Below are 18,621 nucleotides of genomic sequence, written 5' to 3' on the forward strand. Positions count from 1 at the left end.
AAAATTATGCAAAACTTACCTCACGAATAGATGTTTTATTCGAGGAAATTTGGCAACGTCTGAAGGCTCATACGGTGTTTTTCCTTAGCACGGCAGTGTACTACACCTTGCGTGTTTGATTTAACTCTCCTAGTTCCTCGGTGTCGGTTCGGTCTTCAAGTGGAGCTTTTTCGTGCTTTTACCGGTGGACTTTCCTCGAGTATCGGACTGTGAGCGAGGAAAGCTGGCAAGTGTAAGATCCGCGCCTTGGCGGCTATCTTATCTCGTTGAATATTTAAATTCGGTTTGAATCTGAATTAGGGCCTCGCCTCAAGTGCGTGCCCGACTTGTCAGCCTCACTCTTTTCTTATGAAGATCCAGTCCAAGGGCCCTACTCCACGATAGTTTTACAGTCTCCATCATTGGAAAGGAGTACTCGCGCATCAGAGGGTACCAGTAACACATTGTGTCCAGAGGGCCGATTCTTGAAATTGATAGACAAAGCTATAGACATAGAAGATAGAGTCACATTTTTATGCTAAAATACACATTTAAAAAAACCGAGACGTTTCGTCTTAAAACTGAGTCATTTTCAGTCGGAAATACAATAAATATTTAAAAAAGCTATGAAAACCTGAGCCCTACATGGTGGTGGCCGGGATCATAAAGACATTAGGGAGTATGGAGCGATCCTATTGGTTGAAGTGAGTGGTTCCTATGGACTAAGGGGGAAAATGATGGACTAACTGAAGGTTTCTCGTGGGTTGCTGTTAGTTAGTACATATCGACGGTGAAAGTCGGCAATCACATAACTCGTTTGCGGTGTCTGAAAATCTCCGCCTCTACGTCATTTTTTTAAAGGAGAACAAATTGATATTATTTCTTGAAGTTTTTTCAGAATTTTCTTCGCATTGAGAAGAAAAATCATGACAGTTTCAAAGAATTGCCGTTGAGTAGTTTTCCATTTAAAAAATAAAGTATGACAGGAAGTCTGCGACGTCGCAAACCGAGTTATGTGATTGCCGACTTTCACCGTCGATATATATTATTTCAACCATTGCAACCTCCCATTTCCACCAATAGGATCGCTTTATTTTCAGCGTGTCTTCTTTGTCTATAGCGTTGTCTATTAATTTCAATAATCGGCCCGCAGGACCTTGAAAACCGGGATTCATCAGGGAATGAAACATTTCTGGGAAAATCAGGGAATTTCCTGAGAAATGTGCGTTTGATTGATTCGAAAACCGGGGGTTTCTTGTTTCCTCTTTCCCCGCTCTGATATCAAACCATTCCTAAAAACAGTGATTTGTTTCGATTTGGCGCCAAGAAATCAGACATATGATGATAACGTCAATTTTTTCGATCGACTTCGTGGGAAAATCCTGTATTAAGAAAAAAAAAAATCTGAGGAAAACTTATGAAAATCCTGAGTTTTTTCCCAAAAAGCAGAGATTGTCGTGGATTGGAAAAAATCAACCCCCGTCTCTACAAACAAGGCAGACATTTTTTTTACGTATTCGTTATCATGAGCTCCTTTATCTTTAATTTTGGAACACGCATTTTACTTCACGCATAAGACTTTTACCCGTACGAAGTTTCAGGGTTGGAACTTTTTCTTCTGTTACCAGGGGAAAATGGGGAAAAGCGCACCTATTTTCTGGAAAGCATGTTTAAAAATTAATTACAATTGAGAGAAATTGAGGAAAGATAATGAAACCTTAGAAGTTGCAGAATCGGAGAAGATATTTTTTGAGTTTACTTCAAGCAATTGATTCGAATAAGTTCCTTGAGGACTCTGAGAGTAAATTCATCTTCGACTATCGTGAAATTCCCATCCGTGTGCTCTCTGAAAAGTTTCCAACTGCAGGATGAAATATCGAAGGAAGTCATTACTAGGCGGAGATGTTCAGCTCCTCGTGTTTTATGGTTTCGCTCCTCTTTCAACTTGCTCGACAAAATTAGGTTTTTCATTGAGAAAATGACCCGTTTTTTGTTTTTTTTAAAATTGATTCAATTTTTATTTGTTAAAGAAAGAAATATTCAAATGTATATTTTTCTTGGTTGGGAAAAACAGGGGTTTGCCGAAACAATCCTTTTTGAATTAAACGTTTTTATTCCTTGTTCATCAAAGGCATTTTGTTTACTCAAACAAAATTATGTTTGATATCCATGCTAAATACATTTTGAATGTAAGAAAGCTTCATTTAAAAAAGAAAAATAAAAAAATCCGTTAGTCAAATTTAAAGTTCTTTAAATCAATGAAACTTCCACTAAATTAAACAATTGCACTACGTACTTCAGGTCAGAAGGAATCTTTTATTCTCCGAGGACAATATTTTTCTTTTTAAAAAGAATAAGCTCCTAAACATTTTCTTCTGTGATTCTGTTTACAGTTTCAAAAATCATGGTTTACATTTTAAGAAAAGAAGAACAAAAAGCATGTGAACGTAAATGAATGTTTCCTTATTCTCATTGTATCATTCATATTTCATGCGTACTAATTATCTAATTTGCTATTATTTTTCAGGTGCTGGAGAATCGGGGAAAAGTACTATAGTGAAACAAATGAAGTAAGTTAATCGATTCTTGATTTTACTTCCTGCTGCAAATCACAATTGAGGATTTGGGTACAGAAAGGGCATTTCATGGTTGTTGTGTTTCAGAAACTCCATTGCTACTTTCAAAATCTCCATTGCTAATTCATATTTTAGAGAGGAAACCTTTGGGCAAATTTTCTTAATTTTTTAGTTTTCAGCATCGTAAAATCATATAGAAAATTCAGTAAAAATCTGAAGGAATGTCATGCGGTTGATTAAATTATAGTGGATGAAACGTTAACGGTAATCCTGAGACACCGAAACCAAGAAATACCCTTTCTCCATCTGCACCCAGCGCTTTAATTGGTGGTGGGCATTTTAAATAATTTCATTAAGCTAAATATATTGGACGATGAACTTCAGTTATTGGATTGATCTCACTTATGTTCGCCAATCCATGCGAATTGGGCATCGAAATGAGATTCTGTTTCTGACTCATTCTTTAGAAGACGTCACAATACCAAAAGCAGTGGTGCTATAGGGAAAGTTCGCGAAGAAATCCTTCCGATTACCTGAGTGCCTGTATGCATCCGTTTTAAAACGAATGCACTCTCAACCGAATGTTTCCCTCAGAGATTTCTTTCCATATTCTTTTCGCAGCAGAACTTCTCGTTGGAAGCCAGGTTTGAGCATCAGAGCACGATTTTTTGACACAACCCATCCGTTTTCGGGGAACGCCACAGTAAATCGCAGAGAGGTGCTGATATAAAGCGAAAACAGTTCAACAGCGAAACTTCAGGAACTAGTATATCGGTTTGCAACATCAAAGGCCTCCTGTTCTTGTTTTTACTTGACTCTTGGATGGAAAAGTTCTTCACGTCATTCCTTTAAAATATTCCTCAATTATTTCCTGTGCACGAAGAAACTTATGTGAAATTTCTGAGTCAGGATTTTGTTTCTTTCTTAATATAAATAAAAAATAAAATAGGAGCGTTGATTTTGAGACACCGGGATTGAGGTACGCGTTTCTGCAGTGACGCCATCTGGTTGCATTAGGGACGAAGGGTCACAATCGCCACGAAACGCTGCCAAATTTCCCGCTAGTTATCTCAAGGAACTCGGCGGTCAAATTCATCTAACTGTGCACTTGTACAATTTTCGTCCTAAAGTTTCCTGATTTTTGCGTGGAATCAGAGGAAACATCAGTAAAATTTTCAATTAGAAATGCTCAAAATTCTCCTGATAAAAATGACATTTTTGAAAGGGAATTTGGCAACATTGAAATGTAGTTACGTTCCTTCGGCCTTGTCCACACGAACGCGGTTCCTGGAACTCAGTTCGAGGAACTTGTTCCCGGAACAAGTATTTTTTGCTGAGCTGAAACTTATTCCTCCAAAACCTGGAATTTCCCCCGTGCTCCGAGCTTCTAAATATGTTCTTTTGATGTGAATTTGCTTGTTTTTGTTTTTCACGTCCTTTACATATGATCTTGACATTTATTTTTGTTAATTTGCCGTCATAATAATCTATTATTTTGCAATAATTGTATAGTTTTATTGAAGTTCCGGTTCCAGTTCGGACGAACCCGTGTGGACAGCATGCCTCGTTTCAAGGAATAAGTTCCGGGAACTGAGCAAGTTCGAGGAATAAGTTCCGCGAACTGCGCTCGTGTGGACAAGGCCCAAGTGATGGAAACGACGACTTTTCCCAGGAGGGGACCGAACGCTGCTGATCGGCCGTTTTTCGCTCGAACCTCTCAACGGGAACTTCGGACGCATTCACGTTCGATTCAGCGACGGGTATCGGCACACACCTTGGAAAGCTGTCAAAGTTGTTACCGATAGAGCTTTTGTTCCGTTCCCCGCTGGATCCTCGACAGCTTTCTTTATGACTGACAGATAATTCCCAGTGCTCGACTCGTTCGTGATAGCGAAGAGAGCAGTAACTGTATTCCTGTATGAGCCATGGTTAGCACATGCGTTTATGTGTCTCGAGGTTCATCCCAGCATGCACTTACTGCTCTCTTCGCTATCACGGCAGATAGGGAATGCATTTCCGCGTTTTCACGAGCCGCTAGCGAGTTTCCCGGGGCTTCGTGAAGGGGCCGCAGTGTAGAAGTTCAACCGGATGGATGGTGGATATAGGGGGAGAAAGCCCTCCATATCAGTTACGACTCACTATCCTAGTCCCACAGCTGCTTCAAAGCAATTTTTTTTTAAAAAAAGTGAGAAACAGAACACTAGAGAAAAAAAAAGAAGAAGAAAAAAAAACACTTTGGATCTAGAGTCCAGACTCTTGAAAACATTGACAAGAAAAAGGACTCGTGATTCAATCGGATTTAAGCTTAAGTCAAAAGGAAATCCGCTTAAATTATGAGGATTGGTTCTTGATTTAAGCTTAAATCTGATTAAATCAAGAGTATTTTTTCTTATCGATGTTTTTAAGAGTCTGGACTCTAGATCCAATGTGTTTTTTTTTCCAGTGAATGGAAAGAAAGAAAAAATCCATGAAACATTTTGTCGTAAATTATGTTTCAGGAGACCCTTTTTGGGTATTTTAACAATTAAAATTGGATCACATTTAGCAAAAAGGGCTTGTTTTACATATTTTTGAACGTACGAAGTACTTGAATGATCGATTCTAGTCAAGGCAGCCTTCGTCGATGAAAATCGATTGTTTTCATACTTTCAAGTTGACGAAGCACCTAAACGATCGATTCTAGTCAAGGCAGTCTGCTTCGATACAAATCGATTGTTTTCACACTTTTAAATGGGCGAAGCACCTGAACGATCGATTCTAGTCAAGGCAGTCTGCGTCGATGAAAATCGATTGTTTTCATACTTTTAAACGGACAAAGCACCTGAACGATCGGTTCTAATCGAGGCAGTCTGCTCCGATATAAGTCGATTGTTTTACATACTTTTAAACGGACGAATCACCTCTAGCCAAGGCAGTCTGCTTCGATACAAATCGATTGTTTTACATACTTTTAAAGGGACGAAGCACCTGTTGTTGAGGAACGAGCGAGGCTGGTCGCGGGCTCTGGAGGCACGAGGCTCCTCACGGAGTCGTGTCAACACCATCGGATGCCCGCAACGTTGAGTTCAACTTTTATTTTTAGTCCCCAGTGCGGGAGCCCGTAGGAGGGGGGCCGGGGGGGCCCTCGTTGGAACCCCCAGGCCCCCGAAGCCGAAGAGCCTGAAGAGGAGCAATTGATTGAAGCCTCGCAGCCTCTCAATGAATCGGCCGATACACGGCCCCCTTGCCGCATCTACTGGGTTTATTGCCGGGGTCTTCCGGAAGTTTGGCAACGCTGAACTGGACACCAAAAATACCATTTTTAAGAAAATATGAAGACGAGGCCCCTCAAAGATTGCTTAGGGCCCCAAAAAACGTACAATTTTCGCCAGCCTCAAGTTAAATTCAGCTGTATAACTTTGGAAATGGGTCTTTAGAAAGGGCCTACTATGATTTACAACTACAAAAAGTGCAAAATACAAAAGATAATTAATTACGAGCTCTGTGAATTTTAAGGTAAGTCCGCACCTACCTTTCAGTCTGTCAAAATCATAAAAGTTTCTCTCCAGTACTTTGAACTTTTTGCAGTGGGAAATCATCGTATTTTAATTCCTTGCAAGGATCCATTTTCAAAATTATACCATTGAATTTTCTTCGAGGTCGGTATAAAAATGTCCTTTTTACGATGCTGCTTCGAGGAATTGCTGAGATCTCCCTTATTCAGACCGTAGATCAAATGAGACTTCCGAAGGAATGGAGTTCTCTAAGGAACCCTTTAAAACACGACCCTGGAGATGGCATGAGCCAATTAGAAGTGGATTCCGCAGGGTCCGTTCGTATTCTCTCCCGACAAAAATACTCTATACCTCGGGAGCTGAAGGCACTTGTTTCCAGTGCAAGCATCAATGAACTGTATTATTGCCTTGCGAAGCAAAAACGCCGTAAGTACATTTGGGAGCTGCCAAATTACGCCGGATAAAACATGTATTTTTGTGGGATAGACATTCATATCTTGTCTCTAAAATTTTCAGATATTCCAGATCGAATTGCGAACAAAATTGTCTGAAAAATTCCAAGTAAAATATTGAAAGTTTCCCAGTAAATCCTATTTTTATCGAAGGAAATCTGGCAAAGTTAGAAGGCTTATACGGCATTCTGCCTTAGCACGGCAGAATTGTGAAATGACGGTACTCTACGTGGATTGTTCCACTCAAAGTAAAATTAAAAACGAAATATTACAGGCACAAAATCTCTGTCCGACAGGTAGATAAAATACGTTTAAAATGCTCGATCCGACATTCATTGTATCATTAGTCATCGTTAGGGCAATAAAGATGCCCAATATGGCGCTAATAAATCATCATCAGGCGCGAAAAAGCTTTTGATCGCTGAGCTGAACTTTCGGCTCACCTGCGAACAACATGCTTTGATTGGTAGTGCGGTGTCGCCAAAGTTTATGGTCTCTCAGCACGACTGATCTTTTTTGAGAGAGGGCGGATTTGCGAGCCAAGGAAATCGCTGCAAGTTAGCAACACCGTTTTCTGTTCACTTTGTTCGTTCCCAGTTCTTACACGAAGCACCACTAAAATGCTCATTTAACCGCGTAGATGAGGTCCCCACATAGGTCCCAGAGCGAGAAGAAAATCCCCAAAAATTTTATACGCCCTTTTCGATTACGCATCACGAAGTAGGGGTGCTTAAAAAGGGGTCCGAAACCCTTAGAAGCCGTCCTTAAATTACGTAAAGTACTTTTTAGGCATTTTTCACCCCGCCTGGTAACGGTTTTGTGACGTAGGTCCCTTCAACATGTAAAAACAAAATGGCCTCTCCCCCTTCAGAACGTCACGTAATTTAGGGAATGCCCACTTTCAGGAAACTCATGGGGGTCAAAAAGTAGCTGTACTAACCATAATTGGTCATCTGATCAATACGACTTCATAATTTTAATTTACATTAAGATCTCAAGTACTCCTTGAATATTTACATGCCAATTGTACTCATGTCTATTTTCTATGAATAAATAAATAAGATATATTTTATATATATTTTATATGAATAAATTAAAAAAAAAAACAAAAAAAAACACATAATTGGACTGCATTTTGAATTTTGGAACTATACATTCTAGCCCGGTCTGAAAACAACGTTTGTGCCATTAGTTTCCCTATGCACATAAGTATTTTTTCAGATGAGCCAGAATATATAGTTCCAAATTGCAAAATGCAGTCCAATTTTTTCTCCATGTGCTCTCGATTCGAGACCGGTCATGACGTCATAATCGGAGTCCCCGTGTTGTGCTCAACGAGACGGACGCTGCACCCGACGACGCGACGTCCGACCGGACGAACCTATTCCCCCCCCCCACCCATCGCTGAGCCGCCGTCGGAGCAGGGGGGGGCACTTTTCCGCCCGAGCAGCGCCGGTGATTGGCGCTTTTTCAGCCGAGCCGGGCGCGAGAGCGGAGCCGACAGGTAGCCCCGATCGCCCCCCTCCAATACCCGCCCCCGAAGACGCGGCACTTCCCCACACCGTTGCCAGAAAGCACCGGAAACCAGGTTTTTACTCGCATTTTATCGGTGGTTCTGGCAACGTCGCTTCCCTCGTTTACCTTCCGTTCGAAATCAATCGCGGCGAATCACAACACGGCGGCGGGGCTGCTTCCGAGGAGCGGGCGCCCTTCCCCCTCCCGCCCGCGAGGGGGGGGGCGGGGGCCAAGTCCGGGAGGGGCGAAGATCAATCACGCTGAGAGCGCTACTACAACCCCGAGCCGAAACCGCGCAACTCCCGGTGGAGATAGTACGCGGGATACGTTGTTTCGACTTAGCAGGCTTCGTATTAACGAGCGTGAACGGAGCGGAGAGCGATCGAGGAACCCGACGAGAGCTACTCAACGCACCCCCCCTCCCCCTCCCTTTTCGGTTGTCGGGTGGGTCGAATGGCGGGGGTCGGTGTTTAATCGCGGAGTTGTGTGTTTTCTGCTAATTCCGACAGTGGGGGTGGGTCCTCAGCTTCGGCGCGATGCGTTCTGGGAACGATCGATTTTTATTTCGGGATTTAATCGTTTTGGGAAAATCGGAATTTCAGTCCTCAAATCGTGCTCTTATCAGGGTTGCAACCGCCAGGGAAAACCGGGAAATGTCAGGGAATTTTAAAAAGTCCGGGAAATGTCAGGGAAAATGACGAAAATGTCAGGGAAAATTTGTTAAATCGCCTTCATTTGTTCTCTACAGTGGGTCTGAGGTTTCGAATAACAAATTTTGTCTGAAAACTATTTTCAATCATGCCTTCCTCAGCCATCCGCCATATCTTCAATTGTCAGGGAATTTCTCCAAAATGTGTCAGGGAAATTTCAGGGAATTTTGTTCTCTAAATTCTGTGGCAATCCTGTCTTATGTATGACCTCGAACAAATTAGACGCACACAGAGGAAGAAGTTCGGTTCATCTTAAACGTCAAAGTTTTCCGGTTCTGATGACGGAAATTTTTCGTCGCAGATTGGACTTTGGTTAGGTAACTTTAATTTGGTTCCTATTACCGAACTTATCGAGTTACCTGAACCGAAAGAGTTCAATATGAAATGAACTGATTATAACACTGCCGTGCTAAGGAAGAACGCCGCATGAGCCTTCAGACGTTGCCAAGTTTCCTTCGATAAAAACTGAATTCATTAGGAAAATTGTGAATATTTTCCCCCAAAATTTTCAGACAATTTTGTAGGCAACTTAATATAACATATCTGAAAATTTGAGAGAAAAATGCGCATAAATATCGTCAAAAATACGTGTTGTATCAAGGGAAATTTGACAACTCTCGAATGCAGAAATGTCCTTTGACAAATGTTGAATTTTTGTAAAGGCTTTCCTTCAGAACTTTCAAAGAGTTTTCTCCGTAATTTGACTTATAAAGTTTCTCAAAATTTCGAGGAAAAATCATTCTTCCAAAATATCTTAAATACAATAAATCTTCTCTGAAGGGAAATTTGACAACATCCAAATGTTCATACGCCGTTTTTCCTTAGCACGGCGCCTTTACTACGTTCAGGCTTACGTACCATAGTACGATCCACATAGGCCGCACCACTCAGTTCATTTTACTGAGATCTCTCTAATTGAACGACTGAATTGCAGAAGGGCGTAACGCATGGTGTCTAAAATTGTTGCCCATACTCATTCCCTGATTTTCAGGAGCAATTTCCACCAACTTTGACACGGTTTTGAATTGCAGTAAATCATCATCAACATTTTAAACAGAAATTGCGCGGCCCTATTCGGGTAAAAAAAAATATGTGGCAGTAATTTCGAAAGAGAGCTATCATTTGTATTTTAACTTCGAAGGCTACGTCAGCAACACAGTCAAAGATAGGAGAGATGTGATCCCTTTTTCTCCCGAATAGGAACGACGTCATTTCACTAGCAACACGCAGCGGAGTATTGCGAGTGCACGCCTCGCGCCATCGCGCCTTCAATTTTGCAGACGCAACACGGACATCCATCAAGTGTGAATAGTTGTATCTCTGCGCCGTCCTCAACGCGCTGTTTTCCCCTTGCTCTGTTTCAATATTGTGTTCGTTTCCATTTGTATCGCTTTGTCTAACGATTTCAACAATCAGCCCGCTCAGATTCCGTTGAAGTATGAGGCGCCGGTTCCGGAAGTTGGAGGATCGGCTCATCAACGTGGATAATGGCCCGAGTTTTCATCGGCTCCGAGTGCAGATAAACGGATAATGTTATCCGTCATTTTTGCATAATGCAAACGTTAATTCTCTCTCCGGGAGCCTCCCAACTTTCGTTGCGCGCATTATATCCAGCGTAAAATTTTGATGAAGTCTCTCATTATGTAATGGTGCAATTCAAACCCGGTGGTTAGGCAAAACCCCCGCCGCTTTTGATCAGTGTACCCGCCCCCGCACTACTATGCTGCCGCGCTAAGGAAAAACGCCGTGTGAACCTTCAGACGTTGCCAAGTTTCCTCCGATAAAAACCGAAATTACTGAGAAAATTGTGAATATTATTTTACGAAAATTTCAGATAATTTTGTACGCAATTTAAGCTAAAACATCTGAAAATTTCAAGGAAAAATATGCATGAATGTTGTTAAAAACACATGTTTCATGTAGGAAAATTTGGCAACTCTCGGATGTTCATACGGCGTTCTTCCTTAGCACGGCAGTGCTATGCTGCCGCGTTAAGGAAAAACGCCGTATGAACCTTCAGGCGTTGCCAAATTTCCTTTGATAAAACAAGAATCCCCTGGTAAAATTATGAATATTTTTCTTCCAATTATTTAGATAATTTTGCCCGCAATTTCATCGAAAAGTCCTCAAAATATCAGGGAAAATATTCACAACTTTCCTTAAAAATGAACATTTTATCGATTAAAATTAGGCAACTCTCAAATTTTCATACGGCGTTCTGCCTTGGCACGGCAGTATGGAGATACATTTGAATTTCTGTGTTACCTTTAGTCGAATAAACTTGGAGTCTTAGAATTTTGAGCATATTTCAATTTATTTTACTCTAATTGACGCTCTAAATTAATTCATTTGCCTCAAAAAGAGAGGTTTCATTAGACTCGATCGATAAGTCGACTCATCTTCATTTTGAGAACAGAATATTATCATTTTAAACGAGATATACTTACTTTCACGAAATTTCTTCCCTAACATTTAGGCACTTTTATTCATAAGGAGCCTAACTACGGACAGATTTATCAAAAATTCGCTTAACTGCATCTCACGTTGCTTAATTTCTTTTTGTGTTTTATTTTTTGACCAAGAAATAAAGAAAAAATAATTTTAATCAATGTTTCCCCGTGTTTAGAGAAATCACTAATAAAGTTTCAATTTTCCTCGACTCTGTGTTAAAAAATCAAACATGGGACAACATACAACATCAAACAACGTACAACGCAGTTACGGTGCTTTCAGGTAAAACTTTCCATTTGGATTACATTTTGCAATTAGGAACTACATGTTCTGGCTCAGTTTATAAACATCGTATGTACCATCGGTTTCCTTATGCCTCTATGTGCTTTTATCGATGAACCTGAAATTTAGTTCCTAAATGCAAAATGTAGTCCAATTGGACGAATTTGACCAGAATCGGATTATTTTGCATTGAGGAACGAAAATTTCAGGCTCATCGATATAAACACGTAGAGGCATAAGAAAACCGACGGCACTTACGTTGTTTCTAAATTGAGCCAGAACATGTAGTTCCGGATTGCAAAATGTAGTCCAATTAGTCTCACTGTATTTGGACGAATCCAACCGGAATGCGCCTGAATCCTAACTAGATCAGACATTGTTTAATTATCTCTGATGCTTAATTCTTTCAACAGAAAACTGAGCAACTCTGAAACTTGAAATTTTCTTCATACGTTCTTCGTAATCTACGTGAAATTCACAGAAACCTGAAGAATTAAGCAGTTAATTTCTGTGTTAAAACAGTAAAAAGTAAACGAAAATTAGGCTTTAAATGCAGTTAAGTCGATAGTTTTACGTCACCTAATTTCCCCTCATACTTAATTTTTCTCAGGAAAGGTAGTCACACAACGCCTTCAAACTTTCCGTGAATTTCCGGTCCACGAGGGCATGAGGAGTATACTCGCAGAATTTCAAGGCGAAATTTCACGTACCTAGTATTCTTGTGTACAAAAATAGAATGTATTACGAGAAAAGCAGTCTCAAGCATAGTCAGCCTGATTCTGATTACATTGCCGCCGTCCAATGCAGCCTCGGAAAATTCAACGGCAAACTGCATCAAGTTCAGGAGAAGGCAAGCTTTCGAGGAAACGTATCAACGCCTCAACACATTTTACTTCTCGACGAACTGCATAGCTAAGGAAACACGTCGTATGAACCTTGCGACGTTGACTTTTGTCCGATTAAGGACGCATTTCTTGAAAAAGTTGGTGAATTTTTCTTCAAAGTTTTCACCGAATTTTAACCGCAATTTTATCCAACACAGCCAAACATTTACAAAAAAAAACTATTCATATTCGTCGTGAACATATCATATTACTGGAAACCCCGAAACATATCAGGAAATTTGATGTCATCAGGAAAAATCAGGAAAATTGGTCTCGCATCAGGAAATTCTGAGCGCATTTTTTAACTGCATGCAATTTAGCACATGCAACAGTGGACCATGTGGTTTAATGCATGCAATATGTTGGTTTGTAAAGTCAAACGCGTGACAATTTTTTCGTCCCAACAATCAGGAAATCCATGCAAAATATCAGAAAAAGTGAGGAAAATTCAAAATAAACTTTTAGTAGGCGCTCTAATTTAGCTTTTTTTATCGAGGGACTTCCGGCAACGCTCAAATGTTCGTACGGTGTTTTTCCCAAGCTCGAGGTTGCGTTATTGTTCCACCCGGAGAGACAGAGCTTTCACGGAAAGTGTCGCGAAATGGACTGATACCTCGGGGGACGGACTTGTGGAAGGCAGGGGGGGGGGGGGGGGGGGGTGCTCGAGATCCGAGGAAAATGCCGCCTTAAAGAGTCTGAACACAACGAGGTTCTCGGAAGATCCTAGCCTTGAAACCCTCTCGGGTGCAGCCGTGAAAGATCGAGAAGTGAAGAAAGAAAAGTCCTACAGAGTGTCCTGTATTCTTCCGTGATATAAAAGAACGCCGTATAAGCCTTCAGATGTTGCCACATTTCCCTTAGCAAAGCTTAAATTTTAAGGGACGCTCGTGAATATTCTTCCTCGGATTATCCGGACAATTTTGTTCGTAATTTAATCTACAATGTCGGAGATTTTCATAGAAAAATATTCACAACTCACTTTGGAGCTGTATAATTTCTAAAAAGAAACTTGGCAACATTCGAATGCTCATACGGCTGTATTCCGCCGTACCAAGGAAGAACGCCGTATGAACATTCGAGAGTTGCCAAATTACCCTTGATAAAACATGTCTTTTTGACGACATTCATGCACATTTTTCTTTGAGGTTTTCAGATATTTTAGATTTACTTGCGTACAAAATTATCTGAAATTTTTGGGGGAAAATATTCACGAAGTTCCCAGTAAATTCGGTATTTATCGAAGGAGACTTTGCAACGTCTGAAAGCTCTTACGGCTTTTTTCCCTAGCATAGCCTCGGCTGTACTCCGAACGGGAGACTCTCCAGAAGTGTACAGAAGACGAGGCCAAGGCCTGAGACTGACAAGAGGGAAGGCTAGGGAACGATTCTGTCGTTGAATGGGTTGATTGAAACCCCCCTTTCTCTCATCCCTCAACCCCCCGTCAAAATCATTGAAAATGTTTTTCTTTACTATAATTTTAACGTTTCTTGAATGATCGTTCGATGAATTCCAGCAGGTTGTCTTCTTGTAAGGAAATAGTACTGTTTTTTAGGGGCGGTCCAAACGTACTGAAAAAGTGCGAAACTTCCGCAAGAAGGTCCGGAATTTTTTCTTCCTTACCACGCGTGTTTTTTATGCACTGAAAGAAAAGAGTGGTAGAATTCTACCACTACTACGTCCAATTGGAAGTTCGTGGGGTTGAATTTCTCGTTGGGTTGAACATCTCGTTGGGTTGTGAGCAGCACCAACCTTCAAACGCTCAAATGGGACTGGAATTTTGCGCACGTTTTTTTTATTTTATTCTGTAATACGAGAGGTCAGTAGAATACGTTTCGTGGAAAGCAAGGGGCGCCCCACTGTGGTGGTGGCTTTGAAGAATTTCCCGGAAAATTATCAGGTTTTAGACGAGGAAGGCCTTTCCTGCACTCAAACCACGTAATCATACCGTCGGAAATAAGGAGTTTGTTTTGCTATTACGCGAACAAAGGAGACCTGCTTCCGAGAAATGTCTCTCCGCGGTCAAAGAGCACGAAACCCCGTAAAATTTAATAATTCATTCAAGTTCCGGTATGATGGAAAGCTGAAGGAGGTATACCATCGTGCTAAGGAAAAACTTTGTCTGAACTGTTGAACGTCGCGTTTTCTTCCAATTAAATGTCTTTTTTTAGGAACGCTAGGAATATTTTTAAATTAAATTTTCAGATACCTTACGATACCAATCAAATCGGGAATAACATTCCCTGAAAATTTTGAAGAAAATAATCATAAGCTTCCAGGAAAATCCGTGCCTAGGCGATCCCGTACACTGGAAAAAAAAACACATTGGATCTAGAGTCGAGACTCTTGAAAACATTGACAAGAAAAAATACTCTTGATTCATTCGGATTTTTGCTTGAATCAAAATGAAATCCGCTTAAATTAAGAGTCTTGGTTCTTGATTTAAGCTAGATTCTGATTGAATCAAGAGTACTTTTTCTTGTCGATGTTTTTAAGAGTCTGGACTCTGGTCTAGATCCTATGTGTTTTTTTTTTCCAGTTCACTAACTGGCAGAATGACGTGCTCCGAAAATGGCAACATTGTTATAGAGTAAAGAGAGCGGTCAGCGATGTCGGACCGCGTAAAAATGAGCTTTTATATCACCCATTCGAGTATAAAAATGATGTTTTAAGAGTTCAACATGTGCAACAATGGCGCGTCGGCTTCGCGGCTCGCGATGCGGCGCCCTCTTACTTTATGAATCCTCTGCCCACATACTCAAGTCGTCGCCAAATTTTGCCACAAATTCGGATTTTTTCCCTTCCAGGGACCTTGGAATATCCCGTCACGGTAAAATTTTAGCGGAAGTCGGTATCCTTCGGGGATTTCTGATGTAACCCGTTTACCACTGTGCAATGATTTTGGGAATACTGAGTACGGTAGTGGGCACGCGTTTGCTCGGAAATTGACAACTATGCAGACTTTTTACGTACATGAACAGTTTCAGTGTGACAACAAGTGCTCCTCCTGCATGAATTTTGTGGTTAAACGCTAAAAATTGTCATTGCGAAAGGAATCTGTCTCGATCAAATTTCCCATAGTCCTAACAGGCGTTCTAAATTCCGTTCCGCACTTTTTGGCATCTTGGACCCCTCTCACACACAGCTTTGTGACGTTTTCCCATCCTTTAACACGTAAACAAATGTCGTACGATCTCTCGACCTCACATCCCCCCCCCCAGAGGTCACTTAATTAGTTGCGGCCCTAAGTCGATACTATATCGCATCGAGTTTCCTCCTAATCACGACGAAAAATTCCCCAAAAAGGTAATTTTTCGTCAAATGTATCTAATTTTGGACGTACTAAATACAATTTACCTCATTGCAGGTCCAATTTTCCCGATTTTACAGGGTGTCTAGCATCAGGATTTTCCCGGTCGTCATCAGAATTTGCGGTCAATCAGGATTTAACCCGATTTCATCAGGATTTGAGGAAAAATCGGGCGTTGAGAAAAGTCGGCCCGATCGGATTTTTTATCCAGCTAATTTTGTGAAATTACATTACATCCATTTTCCCCGCAAAAAATCAGGATTTGAAAAATTATGAAATCAGGATTTAGCAGTCAAAAATCAGGAAAATCAGGATTTCCCAAAACGAAAAAAATAAACTAGACACCCTGTTTTAGGATCCCTCATTTCCGTGTCAGTCCTCTAGTAGTGTCTGATTTCCGCTTGAAAATCTTGGATATTCGTCACCCGCGCGGCAGCCGAGCGCAAATATCGGTGACGTCAGGCGTTTTTAAATATGCGATCCGAAACACTTGTTAACACAAGTGTTGTTGCACCCCCCTGCAACACGCCCCGCGCCGCGCTTTAGTGACCCTGATTGAAAACAGGGCTGCCGTCCCGAGGCAAAACCCCGTATGAACATTCGAACGTCGCCAGATTTCTCGTGATCAAACATTTACTTTTGAGAATATTTAGGAGTATCTCCCCTTGGAATTTTTAGAGTCCCTTTATACTGAGAGTCAAGACAATTCGGCTCATGGATGTCACAAACGGGAATAAAGATTACACAAATTGAACGTTTTTCGTAATCTTTGATCGGCCCATTCTCAAATGCCTTTCTCCGTTCCTCCTCTCATTCCGTTTGTTCCTTGCCGAACCCGTAATTCCCTGGTCCATTCCAGATTATAATCTTTGCAATCGGTGAAAATGTAATCTTTATTCCCGTTTGTGACACTGTGGAGGCCTAAAATACGGGAACCAATCAGAAATGGATTCAATTTGTCTTGACTCTCAGTATAAAGGGACTCTAGGAATTTTCAGATCCTTTAGATTAAATTGCTTGTAGAATCCTCCGAAAATTAGAAGCGAAAAAATTCACAAGTATCCTTGAAAATGTAATGAAGGGAAATTTGGCATCGCCTCTATGTTCTTATGGCGTTCTTCCTTAGCACGGCACAACAGGGGGTTGCCGGAAATCTCTCGCGGAAAGCAAGGCAACCCCAGTTGGAACAAATTTTCTGTGGGTCCAAGAATCTTTCCTTCATATGAGTATCTTTCCTTGGAATTTTCAGATACTTTAGATTGAATTGCTTGTAGAATCCTCCGAAAATTAGAAGCAAAAAAATTCACAAAAATCCCTGAAAATTTAATGAAGGGAAATTTAGGATCGCCTCCAGGTTCTTATGGCGCACAGTGGATCGAGTCAATGGAAGAGGTCGGACATGAAATTTTTGACAAAAATTGTAAAATTTTACGTTTATCGCATCACAATTTTAATTATAAGGGGTGCTTTTTAGAGAAAATTTTGCGAGAAAACCAATGAAACTACTTTCAAAACATCAAAATTTCATATTAATGAAGATATACGCTTTTGAAGTTTTTTAATCATGTCCGACCTTCCCAATAGACTCGATCCACTGTGTGGCGTTCTTCCGCAGCACGGCACAACAGAGGGTTGCCGCGGGAACAAGGGAATCTCTCGCCGAAAGCAAGGGAACCCGAGGCGAAAAAAATTTTCTGTGGGTCGAAGAATCTCTCCTTCATATGATTTTTTTTTCCCCAATGTGATATAATTTTCTTTAAATCACACATTGGTTGTTAAAAATTAAATCGTCACAGTGGCGTGGCGTGAATTGCGATGTATCGATTGTTATGCCATTTAAACCTATGGTAAAGAGTCGATTATTAAGGCGAACACCCTGTTTATCGATCCTTTTCCATGGGTTTAAATGACCGATCAATCGATGTATCGCAAAGCACGCCACGCCACTGAAATACAAATCCGTCTTTCTAAATTTAAATCGTTTTAGGGAAATTTTTCTCAGTGCTCATTCAATCTACACAGGTTCCCTGACAGTAAATAAATCCCTCCAAGCGTAGAGGTACCGGCGGTTATTCACCCGCTAAATAGAGACAAATTAGGAGTTCAGACTTACGCCGCCCTGCGCTTGTCCCTCGATCATTCGGTCGATTCTCTAGCGTAAAGGCGTATCTCTATTCCCGCATGAGCCCCAGAAAGCACGGATTTATACGTGGAACAGGGCTCAAGTTGAAACGGAGATACGCCCTTACGTCAGAGGGGCGACGATTCGCAGGGGCCAACGACGGATGCAGATCGCGCGGTTGTCAAGTTGTCTGCTATAGGTTCCAATCCTAGATTTAAATCGAATATGCGCTGAAATTACCTAATTTATCGTCCACTCGGCAACCGCGCCGGGGGGGCCCGCCAATCAATGCCCGCGATCGCGTTCGGGGACCCGGCGGATTGTTACGTTGATGACGCAGGGTTTGATGAGTCGCCCGGCCGATAGGTGAGGAGTCCAGTGGCGATTTTGCAAGTTGGCAACACTGTTTTGCACCATTTGAATCCCTTAAAAATATCGACGTCAGGTGAGGCAAGTTGCTCCACCAAGAATCGATTGTTTCACATACATTTAAATGGAAAAAAGACACTGTTGCAAACTTTCAAGACTCGCCTCTGGAGAGGTGCAAAGCGACGTGAATCGCTTGAAGTCTCGGAGCGAAAGCAGAAGCAATTTGGCAACACCGGATCGCCTCCATTTAAACCTATGCTAAATAATCGATTCTTGTCGGATCACCAGGTCCCTCCGGCAATCGATACATTTCCATACGTTTGAATGAAGAAAAAACAATGTTGCCAATTTGCTGGATCTGCCAATGAGTGAAAGACGGATTGCATACCACTCGGATACATTACCCTCGAAACTCCTTTTACAGATTTGCTTCATCTACGATACTTTTCGAGAAGTAAAATAGTGAAACTTACTTTTGAG

General features: G+C 41.3%; 1 protein-coding gene across 1 annotated transcript in view; it reads left to right on the plus strand.

Moving 5' to 3' along the window:
- Galphao (G protein alpha o subunit) overlaps positions 1-18,621 on the plus strand; it is a 131,177-nt gene that overhangs the window by 30,477 nt on the left and 82,079 nt on the right. Inside the window, exon 2 of the mRNA XM_019053553.2 lies at positions 2,507-2,549. Coding sequence (XP_018909098.1) covers positions 2,507-2,549 — 43 coding nt within the window. The remainder of the gene's footprint in view (positions 1-2,506; positions 2,550-18,621) is intronic.

Source organism: Bemisia tabaci, chromosome 6, assembly GCF_918797505.1.
Source record: "Bemisia tabaci chromosome 6, PGI_BMITA_v3".
NCBI classification, from domain to species: domain Eukaryota; kingdom Metazoa; phylum Arthropoda; class Insecta; order Hemiptera; family Aleyrodidae; genus Bemisia; species Bemisia tabaci.